Source organism: Eptesicus fuscus, chromosome 13, assembly GCF_027574615.1.
Source record: "Eptesicus fuscus isolate TK198812 chromosome 13, DD_ASM_mEF_20220401, whole genome shotgun sequence".
NCBI lineage: Eukaryota > Metazoa > Chordata > Mammalia > Chiroptera > Vespertilionidae > Eptesicus > Eptesicus fuscus.
Window position 1 is genome coordinate 60,620,037 of NC_072485.1, and position 16,624 is coordinate 60,636,660.

At 35.4% G+C, this 16,624-nt stretch overlaps 1 protein-coding gene across 1 annotated transcript in view; it reads right to left on the reverse strand.

Moving 5' to 3' along the window:
• Positions 1-1,303: 1,303 nt before the first annotated feature.
• KIF18A (kinesin family member 18A) overlaps positions 1,304-16,624 on the reverse strand; it is a 67,333-nt gene continuing 52,012 nt past the window's right edge. The window contains exons 13-16 of the mRNA XM_008148946.3: positions 9,869-10,310; positions 9,130-9,237; positions 3,264-3,370; positions 1,304-1,799 (exon numbers count right to left, since the gene is read on the reverse strand). Coding sequence (XP_008147168.2) covers positions 1,717-1,799; positions 3,264-3,370; positions 9,130-9,237; positions 9,869-10,310 — 740 coding nt within the window. The 3' untranslated portion in view covers positions 1,304-1,716. The remainder of the gene's footprint in view (positions 1,800-3,263; positions 3,371-9,129; positions 9,238-9,868; positions 10,311-16,624) is intronic.

The window sequence follows — 16,624 nt, forward strand, 5'->3', positions numbered from 1 at the left end:
AGAAAGAACTTAGTACTCTACATATGTATTTCAAAAACAAATGTTTTGTGCTGATTGCTGAAACACAAGATTATATTTGACTTAGTATCTAAGCTGTGTCTTCAGACTTTGAATATGGAGTCTTAACACAAAAATTCAAATATAACCAGTGATTTTGTAACATATCTTGAGTAGTTGACAACAACTTACGAGCAAGTTGTAAATATCCAACAAATAATATGCTATTGTGATTGTAAAAGACACAAAACAGTCCTTGAAAAAGCAATCTGTAGGATTGTAAATACTTTCAGTGATACTAAAGACTTTTATTAATACTTTACTAATAAGAGTGTAAACTGCTTTTTGATATAAACAATATGAACTAAATATAATTTACTCATAGTTACAAAATGCATTGACTAAATTTTTCCCCAAATAAATTAGCAAATCACAGGTGACCATGGGAATGGAATTCATTTTCTATAGTGGATACTTTTTGTAGTTATGCACATGCAGAGTATTAGCCCACTGTAGATGGAGGCAGTGTATAGTATAGGAATAGCAGCAACTCTTTACAGCAACCTTATTGCAAAATCCCAACTCTGCCACTGTCTAGTTGTGAGATCTTTGGCATATTACTTAACATTGCCAAGAGTCTTTTTCTTCATTGCTAAGTAAAAAAATAAACTATAATATGAAATACACATGGGTAGATCAGAATTAAAATTTTTTTTTTTTTTTTAGAAAGGCAACATAGTTCATGTATTGTTCTTATATATCACCACCAGTGGGGTTTAGGACAACACCTGGTAATGAGACATTAACATTTCTGTAGTAAAACCTTTGAATGTTGCTTTGATGGGACAGTCCTAGGCCATATAAAGTTAAAAGCACATTTAACCAAATATTTGTTGTATTCAGGAGATAAACAGGCCAAGCAATGCAGGGGAACAGGGAGATATAATTAAGCTGTAGCTCCATGTACTTCCTATGGTACTAAAAGGAATAATTAAAACATCTTTTCATTATCATTAAAGAAACTATGGATTCTTTTCATTCCTTGATTCTAGTGCCATATATCTTGATGTAATTTGAAATACAAATCTACAAAGTTCACATTTTATATGCTATAGTTCAAAGTGTGTAAGGGGTAGTAACGAGACACAAAAGCGAACATTATAAAACCTATGACTTTAATATACTAAGTAGTATGGAACAATATTAGTATTTTATTCATGAAGACTATTTAAATAATATTTACAACATATATGTACATTTGAACATCAAAACATTTTTGCAAAGAAAAGTCACATATATGATTAAAATAATGTAAGACAAAATATATCCTGGGCCATAATTTTATCACCACTAAATTCTCCTGATTTTCAAAAAGCAGTAATGATATTTAACTCACTATTGTTTTCTTAAAATTACTTAATCAACCTGCTGCAGAATAGCAAAAATGAGCTACCAACATGATGACGTAGGATTTTAAAAGGTAGCCAATATTTTAGAAACTTAAAACATAACCTTTTCTGTTAAAATTTTTTAGTTGCTTAGAATACAAAAGAACAAAAGTGAAGGAATTTCATTTTCCACTTGCTGAAGCTATTTTGGTAAAGCTAGTTTTAAGCTGGTCTTCTTCAAAAACTTTAAGTACGTTTCTGCAAGGGTGCTGGTAACAAACCCTCTTAAAAGCAGAGCTGTCCATTTATTGTCTGTTGATTTTGAAGTGATTTATCTTAGATTTCCTTTTGAAATGCTTCTTCCAAACTTTCTGACCATGTTTGCCTTTGCTTTATGGATGTTTCTTTTATATTCTAGAGAAGAAATAAGAAAATTTATAAATATGGTAAAAGCATCATTCATAAAGAATAGTCACCATTCATTCTACTTTTAGAAATCAATTTCTCCATATTGCAAACTGAAGTTGTAGTGAATTATCCTGATGACAAATCATTCTTTAACCTGGCTTTCGCTCTTCTTTTTTCTTTGGAAAGCACTGTAGTTTAGTATCATCTCCTACTTTTTTCTCCATAGCATATATTTTTTAATTCATCTCTTTTTACGCATGAGATACTTGATAATCTAATAGATTATTTTATATTATTAGAAAATAAGCATATTAGAAAACCCAATTTATCTTTGACGATTATCACAAACATCATTTTGTTGCAGAATTATGACTTCCTGGAGAATTTTTTCAGGAGATTCATGGGGCAGCACATATCTACACCAACTGCCATGTACACACTGCTAAGCATTATTAAATATGGCATGATAAACCAAATAAACATAGTAAATTTTACTTTATTGAGTTTTAAATTTGCATAAAAGATATTTCCATTGAACTTAAGGTAAACAACCGCCACTGGCTACCACAAGAAGTAAGGATGTATCAAAGCAGTTTGGCAAAGCTATTAAGAAATGTAATATTACTGTGATGAAAGAGCAATAGTTTTCATGTTTTCTTAGAAACACTTGTTATCTCATGAAACCCCTTTAAATTCCAAGTGCTAGGATTTTAAGTTCCTTTAGAGAAGAACCAAACTGGTTCTTAATGATGTTTGTATCCATCACAGAACCTAGCACATAGTGGGTGTAAACACATACTTCCTGAAGAAGTCTAGGAACTGGAGTGCTAGGGAAACAGAAGCCTGGACACCAAGGGGGAGAAACTGAGTGGCACTATCTCTTCTGGTTTTACTGAGGATGTGGTTTTGTTGACATGGACTCCTGTCACCCCCAAATGTAACTGAGAGGATGTATTCATCCCATCAGCATCTTTTCAACCTGCTAACGGGAGTTACAACATGATTATAACTAGGTACTGGAGCCTGGCTGTAATTGCACAAGTGAGTCTGAGGCCAGATGATCAAGAATAAGAGGGTAATGGAAAAATTTCAAGTAGATATAGTTCATCTATAAAATATATTTAATCACAACCTATTAAACAACACCTTTCGCTAATATTTTCAATTAATTAGTTCAATTATTTACTAATTCTTCCACCATGTGAAGCAGTATAGAAAACTAGAGAGATGCAGATTATAGTTTTAGAGATAGGATTCTGAGTTCTGGCTCTATCGTGAAGTATCTGTGCAGTACTAGCTTAGTGTTTTCATTTTGTGTCTTAAGTTTTCTCATTTACAACATGATAGTCATACTTACCATGTAATAAAGGTGATGAGTAGATAAAAGGATAGTCTTATGAAAATACTACAGTACTATACATGTATTAGGTAAGTATGTTATTAAATATCAAAGTAAGAGCTCAAACATACCCACTGCCAGTCCGTTTTCTTGTAAGTGCTTATCGCTTGAATTATCTTGTCGAACACGTTTGGCAAATCCAGAATTTTCCTCAGCAGTTAAAGTATTTGCTGCAGAACTTGAGAGAAAATTTTTTTATTTTAGTAAAGCATGTTTTATGTCTCTAAGTTTTAATACATATTCTACATGCAATAAAGACTAAAGATAAAGTAAAATACTAGAGTATTAAGTTGTAAAATCCCATAGAAGTAATTGGAGGTGCTAAATACATTTTTGGCCCATAGAGAAATATAGCTGTGTGATTTTAATAATTTTTATTCGAATCAGAGATTTTGAGTACAGGTGCAAGCAAAATTCTGTTAGCAGAACACTTCCAGGGGTTCTGCTGGAATACCAGCAAGCTCTGTTATCCAAAGTGTAGTGACAAGGAGCACACTGGGAGTGAAAAACTAGGCTCATATTACAAATCTGGAGCAAGAACCATAATCTGGGGAATATAAAGAAGATTGTCTGGAAACCTTGTTTTAAAATCAAAACACGGTAATAGACTGAGTCTCTCTGATTATAGCAATTATAGAAACTGAAATGAATGGACTTAACTTTCATTTGTTTAATCTTCAAAAATTTATATCAATCTCACATTATTAATGGGTTAAATTTCTAACTCGATTTGAATGGACGTACTAAACACCTGTCATGGCCTCATGTTACAGGATATACAAATAAGTAAGGCACAGACAACTCCTGTCTTGAAAACGAATGTAATGGATTTATGGTGGGGAGGGGGGAAAATAAGACAAATACATAAAATAATACAAGGTAGAGTAAAATACAGTGCCACAGGTTTTCAAACTACAAGGAGTTGTAGGTTCCTGAGTTTAGAAGAAGAAAGAAACACAAAAGAGTCTGTGGATGAGATGAGTTTGATCTGGGCCCGGAAAAAGAGCAATCCAAATCTTTGAAGCCCCTAAGAGGATCAAGCTTTAACAAGGTAAGACTGGGGATTCAGAATAAACCGATCCCTGCTGGACCCCTAATCTTACCTTGTTAAAGCTTGATCCTCTCCACACTGATTCAAATAAGCTAATTTTAGGGAATTTCTGCCTAGTAGTTATATAGCATTTTACAAGTTGATATTAACTTGATAGTCAGTCAGATTAACAACTGGAGGCTTCCCTTTTATGGCAACAATGTGATCTTCTGGCAATCTTAATCATGTGGTAAACTGATGTGGCTGTATGTTTATGGAATAGGCAGAAGATGGGCTCGTTATATGCTCAAATAAAGTAGTCAGAAATGACAATTTAATGACAGCAAAAAAAAAAAAAAAAAAATAGGCATGAGCACACTGAACGCTTGGGGAATTAACTCAACCTATGTACCTCATTCAGTCTGGAAGAGAGATGATTATAGTGTTCCTAATAGTGACTGTGCTACTCTGTTCAAGAATGCAAATGATACCTACCTCCCCGAACGGTTACAAACAGGTACTAGTGTTATGCAAGTAAGCCAATCAGTTGTAGAAATACTGTATTCCTAAATGGTGTTAAATAAACTAAGTCAATATAATTCCGTAAAAATATACTAAACATCCTTTTCTGATAATATGCATATCAGTTGTCTAAGGCAAAAATTCTTTTTTGGTCATTTGGTGATTTTATTTCTTTAAGTATAAAGGTCAGCGTCATTGGTTAATTTTGACAAGTGTTGTTTTTCCTTACAATTTACTTATCTTAAAATTGTCTTTATTATTTTGTGGATTCTTCACTTTAGCCTGTTTTAGGACCTTTGTATTTTACTTACAGATTTTTACTTGAAAAATTAAGCTTTTGAATAAAATTATCTGAATAAAACTCATATTTATATAGAATGAAATTAAAGCCTAATTAGATAAGTTGTATATTTACGTATAAGTAAAATACACTAAAACATTTAATGGATTTAGATAAAATAGTCCACTGATTAAATGTTTAACATTTATGTTATAAAATTGTCACATCATTAAATTAAAAAAGAAAACACACCTAAAATTAGTATATGATTCCAAATTCAAATTATGGTAGAGACTACATTGAGAAGAAAGCTAAAGATCTTCCTAGTTGTGTGCCTGATATATTTCCACACTATTAATAAAAATTAGGGCACTGGCCATTGTGGCTCATTTAGTTGGAGCATCATCCTATGCACCGAAAGGTGGCATGTTTGATTCCCAGTCAGGGCACATATATACCCAGATTGTGGGTTTGAATCCCCCCCCCAACCCCCTTACAGGGCACATGTAGGAGGCAACTGATCAATGTTTCTCTCTCACATAGATGTATCTCTCTCTCTCTCTCTCTCTCTCTCTCCCTTCCCTCTCTTTAAAAAAATCAAATGTCCTTGGGTGAGGATAAACAAGTTAGGATTTAACTGTTTGTTCTCTTACATAGGAAGAATGCTACTGCTTAACAGACATAAAGCATCTCATATTCTTTCAGCTGAGATAATTTCTAGTTGAAATTATTAGACATCTTTCAAAATAAACCAAAAATGTATGGGAAGGAGTGAGACCATTTCGGGATGTTGAGAAAGATTGCAAAACAAACAAACAAAACAACCAATCAAAGAAACATAAAGCAAACAAAACCCAAAAACTCTAATTTAATTTATAAGTAAAATTTTACATATGTATATATTGTATTTATGTCTTTGGTAGACTGATTTAGTTAAAATAGTCTGCTACCGTGATATTAAACAAATTGAAATGATTAAAAATTTAATATTCTCATTTAACTAGTAACTAAAAAATCCAGGCTGGTAGGTTTTTTGAATATTCAGTGCTTTTGGACTATAATTTTTTTTTTTTCAGAGAGAAAAACTGATACTCAAAAAATAAAATAACTAAATACATGTATCCTTTTCTTTTTCACCTTCAAAAATTATATTAGAATATAAACACACCTAAACATGTACATAAAGCTGCTAAGTGGAAAATACCAGAGTTTATTACTTTCAAGCTCATGTAGATTTAATTGGAGAAAAAGAAGAAAAAAAGGTAATTATGTACATTTCTACCATTAATCTCTTTTAACCATAGTTAATGCCAGGATCTAATTACAGATACCAGAGGGAATGTAATAGAGCAATTAATAGGCTATGAGTAATCTTACTTTCTTTATGTGTTCTTTTTTTTAAAAAAAATATATTTTATTGATTTTTTACAGAGAGGAAGGGAGAGAGATAGAGAGTTAGAAACATCAAACAGCTGCCTCCTACACACCTCCCACTGGGGATGTGCCCACAACCAAGGTACGTGCCCTTGACCGGAATCGAACCTGGGACCTTTCAGTCCGCAGGCTGACGCTCTATCCACTGAAGCAAACCGGTTTCGGCTCTTTATGTGTTCTTTAATATTATTTCACAATATTAGTTGCTCATGTGGAAGCCTGGTAACATCTAAAAGCACTCCAAATACACATTACATACCTGGACTTTTGATTTTGATAATGACTATGTTTATAGTTTAAAAATATTCTTACCTATAAACTTTTGCCACATCTAAATTAACACAACAGAGGTTGCTACCAGCGAAGAACAAGAAGTCACCAACATTAATTAATTGAAATAACACAATCAACACAATGAAAATTAGTGATTAGATGGATGAAAACACAAATTAGTCACAGTTGAAGGTGAATGATTCCCATACATGAGCCAGACAAATTACACAATTCAAATTTGTGCCATAGCAAAATACAAAATTTAAAATGTCACAGATAGGCAGACATTAAAAAAAAAACAATCCATGAGTTTTTAGTGCACATATTCCAAAGGCCTGTTGTACTTTGGTTGGAGGGAAAAGGGTACATCCTAAATGAACCTATGAGATGATACTCTATGGTGGACAAATCAACAGGCTTTTTGTAAATCTGTTTACATTAGCCCAGATGAGACTAGGTCCATGGTGGAAAATGAGAAACTTAAAAAGAGGTTTAAGTTTAAGATCTTACACTCTTTTCCCCACAACCACATGTCAAAATAAAAGGGAGAGTAAGCCAGACCCATTTTAAAATACAACTATCTCATCACTGCATTTAATGTTGCAGGATATAAAGACTATATAAAATAGACTTCATGTTATATAACTCAGTGTGCTTACAATTTTTTCCTTGCCTTTGACTTTTAGCTATTTTACTGCTATGTACAAAGGTATATTTTTCTTTATACGAGTGCTGCTTGTGGTTTGCAATGGTTCTTGAATCTGTGAATTATCTTTTGTCAGTTATGGAAAATTATTAGTCAACATACTCTCAAATACTAGTTTCCACCATTCTTTTTCTTATTTCTTCTGGAACTTAAAAAATACATACAGGTGTCCCTTATTTCATTTTCCTTGTATCCTAAATTTTTCCTTGTGCTCCATATTTCTTTCAGTTTTCTCTATATTTTCTATCTTTTTATCCTTTTGTACATAGGTTGGGCTTTTTTTTCTATCAATCTATCTTCTGGTTCAATCAACTCTCTTCTGCTGTGCCTAATCTGTTAAAATAGTTTATTGAGTTCTTAATTTCAATAATTCTATTTATTCAGTTCTAGAGTACACATTTGATTAATTTTTAATAGAATATAGTTCTTTGGAAAATTATCATCTATTTTGTTCAACATTTTGTTAATCACAGTTCAAATTTTAAAGTTCCCTATCTGATAATCTCAATATCTGCATCACTACGGATCACTGCCTCTCTAATTTTACTTCTCTTGATTTTCAGTCATTTGGTCCTGGTGTCTCCTGGCATACTTCGTAATTTTTGCTTCAGTACTAAACATAGTGTATGAAAAACCATAATTTTCTTCTGGCAAGCAGGCAGAATAGATCACCTTAATCCGAAAAGTGACTGAGCTGGTGTAAGGTCTGTTTTAGGCTTTTAAGAATGGGTCTATTTCCAGTTTGCCCTAGTCTTGGACCACAGACCTTCAGGGATCTCAAATAAAATCCTGGTGTCTAACAGCTCTTTCTCCATGATGACTCTGGAACAAGAATTCTTGTGTCCTAGTCTCATAAGAATGTCCAAACTCTGCTTAATATGTTAGTCTCTTAGCAGCTACCTTCAGCTTGGTTTCCTGAACTCTTACTCCACAGAGTTTAAAACTTGGCAAATAAATATCTGGAGGGCAAAAGCTACACACAAGGATTCTGTGTCCCTAGGGCAGTGTGATGGCTGATAACCTGCAGGCTCCCATTTTATGCTTGGCCTCCACATAATGCCACAAATTGTTAAGTGCTAAAAGGAAAAGAGGCAGAGAAGGACAGGCTCTCTACAGCTTACTTTCCTTTTCTCTGGGATCTGAAACACTCAAATCCTGGCTGCCTTGGTTATTCTTCAGTGCCAGTCAAGCAGCTACTAGTTGTATTTTATCAACTTCATAAACGTTTTTTTGATGGGTAGCTTGGATCAATACAAGCTACAGTGTCATAGCTTAGAAACAGAAGTCTCTTTACTCATTACATTTCAGCCATATATTAAAACCCATTAAAATAATGTAATTTTAGAACATAATAAATTCGTTAATGTCTAAAAGGAAACATACCAAATGAATAAAAATTGTACCAGAAGTTAAAATTAAATGACATTTTTGAAGGCCAGGGACTTTAAATTTATTTTTAATAATCTGAAACATGGAATACTTTATGCAAATGTCAAGTGAAATACTTGGCTTTATCAAGATCTCCCTTTGATAATATAAATCCAGTGTTGCATTCAGAGAAATTTATTATATGTATGCTTAAATATGGATTAACAGTTTAATTATAAGAAATAAAGAAGAACTGCAGGAAACAAAGGATAAAGGTGATCTTATGTAAATATGAAGTCTGAGCCAGCTCCTGTTTAATCGTACCTTGTTAATTTCCGTTTCCTTTTGGCAGCAGCGGTCATGGCCATGTAGGATGGTACTATGCTTTGTACAGGCAGAGGATGTTTCACTGAGAATGAGGCAGGGGCAAGCCTGTATATCAACAAAAAATAAAAAGCAATTTGATCTGTACTACAGAGTGGGGCCATCCACTTATGTAACTGGAATACCATTTCATATTACTATATAGAGGAAAACATTATATTATAAAATTTCCCTTGCTTACTCTGGGATTTTCTTTTCTCACTTTTACACCATAGACAGCTTTCTGCATTCTGAACAGCAGAAAAAGGTGAAGGTGTCATTCTCCCCATATTTAGATTAGTTGTGATAATACAGATGAAATGAGAAGGGTATGTGTGCTTGGATGACATGTAGTCAACCGTACCTTAGACGTAAGACTATTTCAGAATATGCTGAGGTTTGCTAAACATCAATAGAAATTGTGAAATTTCCTGTATTGAAGATATTAGTGAATAATAATCAGCATGATAATCTTTCAATGATGGCTTGTAGCCTGATTTCAGCATGAAGAACAAACTACATATATATGTTAAGGTCTCTTCAAGCCTAAAGAGGGTCCATCAATTTAAGATATCAAATTAAAAACTTTAAAATTGATATATGAAATACACTTCAAATATAACTAAAGGGGGAAAAAAAGCTAATAGTTTAAAGGCTACCAAAAAAAGGACAAAAGTCAACAAGTACTCTTTTTCTATACCTTTGTACAATGTTATTGTTTGATACCGACTGTTGCTCAGGTAATTTGCTGTTCAATCTCCTGGTGTCTTCACATATAGTAAACATAGAGTCCAAATCCTCCTGTTTATATTCTTTTCTCCTGCTGACAGGAAGATCTACTTCACATGATATTTTCAGAGAATTCTCACTGTATATATTTGAGCCGATGGCCTGAAAACTCGTAGTACAAGACGATGGTTTTAATAAGGTCACTGTAGATGGATTTTGCAAAGGTTTTCTGCAGCCCTCTGGGGTATACACAATAGGCTGAAGTTCTTGGCTGAAAGAATCATTGAGCTGTATACTTTCAGACAGTGCAGACTTTTGGGTAGGTTCTGTTTTCAAGGGAGAAGACATTAGTTTTCTTCGAGTTCTTTTTTGTGAAGGACTGTTAAGCAGATTAGATTCACTTGAAGATGTGCCTGTTCAACAAAATTAAAAAGAATCTCAATAATGTTGCCCAAATAGTTTTTTAAATTAATTAAGGTGACACTGGTTAATAAGATTATATAGGTTTCAAGTGTACATTTCAATGATATATCATCTGTATATTGCATTGTGTAAAGTTTTCCAATAATCCCATTAGTTAAAAAAAAAAAATATGACCAAGCCCTGGCTGGGTGGCTCAGATGGTTGGAGTGTTGTCCCATATTCCAAAAGGTTACAGGTTCGATTCCCAGTCAGGTCATGTACAGAAGGCAACTGATAGATGCCTGCCTCTGCCTCTCTCTCTCTCTCTCTCTCTCTCTCTCTCTCTCTCTCTGCCTCTCTTTCGTCAATAAAGACATATCCTTGTGAGGATTAAAACAAAACAAAACACTGATAATAAAGCACATTTTCTGCCAAATCATAAAAATTTGAAAGAAAATAAGTTAGAAAGGAAAAAAAATCATTTATTGCTAATAACTTTATAGAGATTCTATTACAGAAAATAAATAACATATGGCTAATATAAATATTACTTCAGAGATATAGCTATCTTGAAATATTGAATAATCATGAAAACAAATTTCCAAGTAATTTCAATAAAATTCACAAGCAATTTCCAGCTTTCATGTTTGATTTGGTTTAAGACAACAATAAAGTATGCAACATTTTTAGGCATTGAGTATTATAACTTGTTCTATGGTAAAATATCACCAGTTTATTACTAATTGAGTGAATGTCTAGTCTAAAGCAAAGAGAATGCAATAACCAATGAAATCCAAGGTGAATGAAAGGATTGTACCTGTAACTATACCACATAGTAATTAATTAAGCATTCTGGTGGCTTATTTCCTGTATCATAATAATTCACAGGCTTGCAAAAATTAGATTAATACCAAAGATAAATAAACCTAATTTGAAGAGTTCAGAGTACTCTTATTTGACCTTTATCCCTCTGTAAAAGCAAGCCTCCCAAATGCTTGTACCAAGTTTAATAAACGTTTCTAGGCCCTAATCCTACAACTTCTGTAGCTTTTCAAAATGATCTCCCTACTACTTCTCCAGCATGTGTTACTTTCTGTTTCCTCCATCCAGTAAATGTATACATTTTCCCAGGGATGTGTACTTGACCCTCTAGGTTTCATATTCTATACTCCCTTATTTGTAATTATCCTCTTGCCACTATCTTTTCAGTCACCTGGGTCTCAAATAACAAGATATATATATATATATTTTTACCTTTTCCTTGCATTTTCCAATCTCCACCAATCCCACCTCTCTTACACTTACACATAATTCTGACCGTGTGATTCTTCTAATTAAGCCTTATAGTAATCTTTAAATAGAAATATAATGTATAGAGATTTTTAGTAGGAGAGTTCTTGTTTATTGGTTCAAAATTAAGAGACAAATTGTTTTGTTTAAACTCAGGTGTAAATTCCCACCATACTTGACATGTTTTAATATTTAAGTACATAAACATCTCAAGCACCTTTTTTTTTTTTAAATATACAGAGTAATGACCTGGTTATATACATAACAATAAATTGATCAGCTGCAGTGTGCCTATATATCGTATTTCTTAACTATTTTTTCTGCTCTGCCTATTTCATTCTGGTGAACTTTATGATACCACATGAAGTAACTTTGCAGTGTACTGTCCAGGGAAGAAACTATAATATGCACTTCTGCCCATGTTTTCAAATCATGCAATAAAATTCTCAACTGATATTATATTTGCTTTATTATATAACAATAACACTGAAAGCCGAATAAAATTAGTGTGATATAGTATTTCAATAAAGCAATTCAAACTTTCCAAGTTAGAAAATATACTTATAGCAATCACCAACAGTACATGCATTATTCTTTTTAAGTTAGTTGACAATAGGCTCTGCTATGGCTAGGTTGACAATTACCCTCTAGGAAATACAATTTAAAAACAGGAAGAAAAATATGATCCCTGTTCTACTAAGAAATTTTACTTTTCTGAGAACTAGATAAATGAGATCCAGATCTTAAAATAATTTTCCACTACCTTTAACATGACATTTGTCAAATTTTCCATTACCAGATATTTTTATACTAATGCTGCAGTATAAAGACAGTTACTTTTCTCCACTGTGCTGCTACCACCAATTTGGTGGCTATTAATAGCTGGAAGATTAACTTCTTTTCCCATGAGAGGCAGCAGGGGTATATAGAGGATAGAAAACTATAGCGAGGATAGAGAACTGAATTGGGAGTCAGGAGACTTGGATTCTATTTCTGGCTTTACCAACAACTCACTGAGTGACCTTGGGCAACTCACTTAGGCAGTGTGGGCATTAATACCCCCCTAAAAAAAAGGAGACACTGCCTTTTTATGTACAGAGAATTTCCTAGGACTAGTTAATATCTATAAAATACTTAGGGTTCAAAGAAAGGCTCTAGAAATATAAACAAGCTTCAACCGTTACCATTACTACTTCACAGGGAAAGTCGTCACTGACTTTCCAGTATTCCATCAATAGCTAAAACTCAAAGTTAAAACTTATTTAAAATGATGTCTCACTTTGAGTTCATCGGATATCCAGTTTATCAAGGCTGATGATAAACTGTACCATAGACCAAAGGTACTGTTAAAGCAGGCACATGTGTTATTTAACTTAGAACACAATGAAACATGAAATCCCAAGGGATGAGGGTCACCCAGAGTCACTATTTGCTTTCACATATCTAGAGAGGGAGAATCTATGGAGTGGCGCTAGGCACATTTCCATGACGGTAGACCATTCTTCTCTATTGCTTGTAAAGAGCGTGAATATGGGGGTTCTGCCATGGGACACTGAAGAATTATCTACTTGTGCTCTGGGATAATGTAAATGTACACCCAATATCAAATTTTGTTATGATCAGACTGAGTAGCAATTGTCAGTGAGAGCAACAGTAATGCTACAATGATATATCTTTAGCTATAATTCTGCTTTCCTGGCAGGAGATAACTTGAAGGAGAAACATGGAGATGGAAAATTAATGTGGATTCAAATACCACTGTTTTACTGGACCTGGAAGAAAAAATGCTACAGACATACAGCATGTATAAAATACAAATCCAGACAGTTCCTTTATTTTTATCTTCTCAGATATTTAATACAGATAAAATAACAAAAAGAAACAGAAAATAGATGGTCAATCAGGATGGTAGGTTGACTGTTGCTAAGAAAGATTCAGGAGATAACCAGAGCCCAAACAAGATTTAAAGATGTAAATACAAACTGAACAGTAAATCCACTGTGACTCCACTTATCCACGAAAATGAAAAGAACACAATCAACAACTGATATTTCACTTTGAATATAATTTATAAAATGTAATAAATCATTATTCTCCTCTAGCTAGTTAGGTAATGGAGCACTTTAAGTGGGTATAACAAGCTGGAGAGTGCCGGGCACTATACATTTTACTGTACATTTTAATAAAGTGTGAGAACCATCTAATATGCTAGTTCAAAGTCTATAAAAGAGATTTGCTGTATTTTTCCATAGAGGATATACAGTAACTTTCCAGAAGAGCAGGCGTGGGGCAGTTGTAGTTTCACTTGATGCAGCCTGGGAAAATATTATCTAACAAGATTCTCTAATTCTTGTGTCTGTACAGTGGAACCTATAAAGGAGGAACCTGGAGGCTGATTATAGCGCCTTTAAATGAGAAAAGAAATTATATAGTTACAACTTTCAGAACAAGGGAGTCCAGTTCAGGTAAACTATGAAAAAGACAACCAATTTTAGCCAAGACTCTATTATTCTCAACGTGCAAAATGACTTTGTTGAGCTGCAGGGAAAGAAAGAAGGCTGGTGTGACTAAGGTGCGGTGAGTTCGAGGGAGAGGAGAAAGGAGAGGCAGCCATGTAGTGTTAGGGTTTATGGACAAGATGAGGGCTTGGATTTATGTTTTTAAAAACACTGCTCTGCTTATTGTGTGGGGAACAGACTATGAATGGGCAAGGGAGAAAACAGGGAAATCAGCAAGAAGGCTATTGCTATAGCTCGGGCAAGAACTAACGAGAGCTTGGGCTAGTGATGCAGCAGTAGTAATGGAGAGAGGTGGAAAGGGTGCTTTAATAAAAAACTATATAAAGTAAATCCAGAACATATCCAGTGACATACACATACTAGAGGCCAGGTGCATGAAATTCGTGCACGGGTCGGGGGGGTCCCTCAGCCCGACCTGCACCCTCTCCAACCTGGGAGCCCTCAGGGAATGTCCTACTGATGGCTTAGGGCCACTCCCCATGGTTCTCTGCTCTCTGTGGGGCCTGCCTGCTCCACACCATGGTGATGGGCAAGCAGGCCCTGCTGGGTGCTGCCTGTGGGCTGCACTTGCCTGCTCCTGGGTTGCCCTGGTGATGGCCAAGCAGGCCCTGCTGTCTACAATCAAGCTGCAGGGCTGCCCTCGCCTCCCGGGGCCAGCGATGGTCCCGGGAGCCTGTGGGTGTGGCTTGGCGTGGCAATGGTCCTGGGAGCCTGCGGGCGTGGCAGGCTTGGCGCCTGTCCCCGGGACCCAGGCCGCTTGGAGCCGCCCCACCCCCGGCCGCTTGGCACCTGTGTATGCAAATTAACCCACCATATTTGTTGGGTTAATTTGCATACTCACTCCTGATTGTCTGGTGGGTGTCGCAGAGGTACGGTCAATTTGCATCTTTCTCTTTTATTAGTGTAGATGTGAGTATAACAATCAGGAACAAAGATAAGAAGGAAGTTCACACAAAGGAGTAGGGTTTATTAATTTTACAAAACATAACAGAAATTGACCACTTTCCATGAAATCATGAACCATTCCCACATGCATAATTACAAAAGTTCTAAAGGTCCTAAATGTAATTTCCTTAAAATTGGCATTCTTGTTACTGAAACCCGTTCCCACCCCAACTAAACAGGCTTGAGGTCCTGTCCTTTATTGAGAAGCTCTGATTTAAGTAAATACAGGAGTATTGGAATCTGCTTTCTTCCCTCTAGTTTAGATGCTCATGGACTTGAGGCAGCAGATACCACTTGGGGTTTGATGATATGATTTCTTATTTGGGTGTCATTTCCATGATAGGACAGGGAAAAGGAAAGAAGAGTGGGGCTAGTAGAAAATAGTTCCAGAACAAGGGTTGCAGATAAAAGAAAAGGTAATAAAAATGGACTTTGGCTCCTAGGAAGTTGTGAGGGGAAGTGAGAGGGGAATATTTAAGTTAATACATTCTCTGCAAATTCATCTCTAGACATCTTCAAATAACTGAAACAGATTATCTCCCATTCCAGACATAGACGTACTATGACTTCATATACAAGAACTGATTGCTCCACTCCTAAAACCTTGTAATTATTTCATTCAATTCCTTAAAAAGGAATTAACACATTTTAATGTATATACAGTGAAGCTTGAAAATGCAAAATGTGGTCCTGTAATGATAAAATACTATTTGATTTACATAGTATTAGAACCTTTTCTTTTTTTTTTTATAGGGGAGGATGATAGAAAGGCACTGAATACCTGAAGAATTTCTCACTAGAAGAACTAGCATTTGGTTGGCTTCATCTTATTTGTTTTGCTTTAGAAACAAAAGGGATATGAAGGTAAACTATGAAAAAGACAACCAATTTTAGCCAAGATGGTAACCCAAGTAGAGGCATCTAGCTCCCCTTCTAGATTCCTTTTAAAATGACCATATAGTAGATATAGGAGAAAACCTGCTCTTATGTTGATAATAAGGGAAGAGTATCATTTGTATATCCAACAACTTTATAAGGATACTAGAGGCCCGGTGCATGAAATTCGTGCATAGAGGGGGGTTGTCCCTCAGCCCAGCCTGTACCCTCTTCAATATGGGATCCCTCTCACAATCCAGGACTGCTGGCTCCCAACTGCTTGCCTGCCTGCCTTCCTGATTGCCCCTAACCGCTTCTGCCTGCCAGCCTGATCACCCCCTAACCACTCTGCTACCAGCCTGTTTGCCCCCAACTTCCCTCCTCTGCCGGCCTGGTCACTCCTAACTGCCCTCTCCTGCAGGGTTGATCACCTCCAACTGCCCTCCCTTGCAGGCTTGGTTCCTCTCAACTGCCCTCCCTTGCAGGCCGGGTGCCTCCCAACTTCCCTCTCCTGCTGGCCATCTTGTGGTGGCTATCTTGTGTCCACATGGGGGCAGGATCTTTGACCACATGGGGGCAGCTGTATTGTGTGTTGCAGTGATGATCAATCTGTATATTACTCTTTTATTAGATAGGATAGAGGCCTGGTACAGGGGTGGGGGCCAGCTGGTTTGCCCTGAAGAGTGTCCCTGATC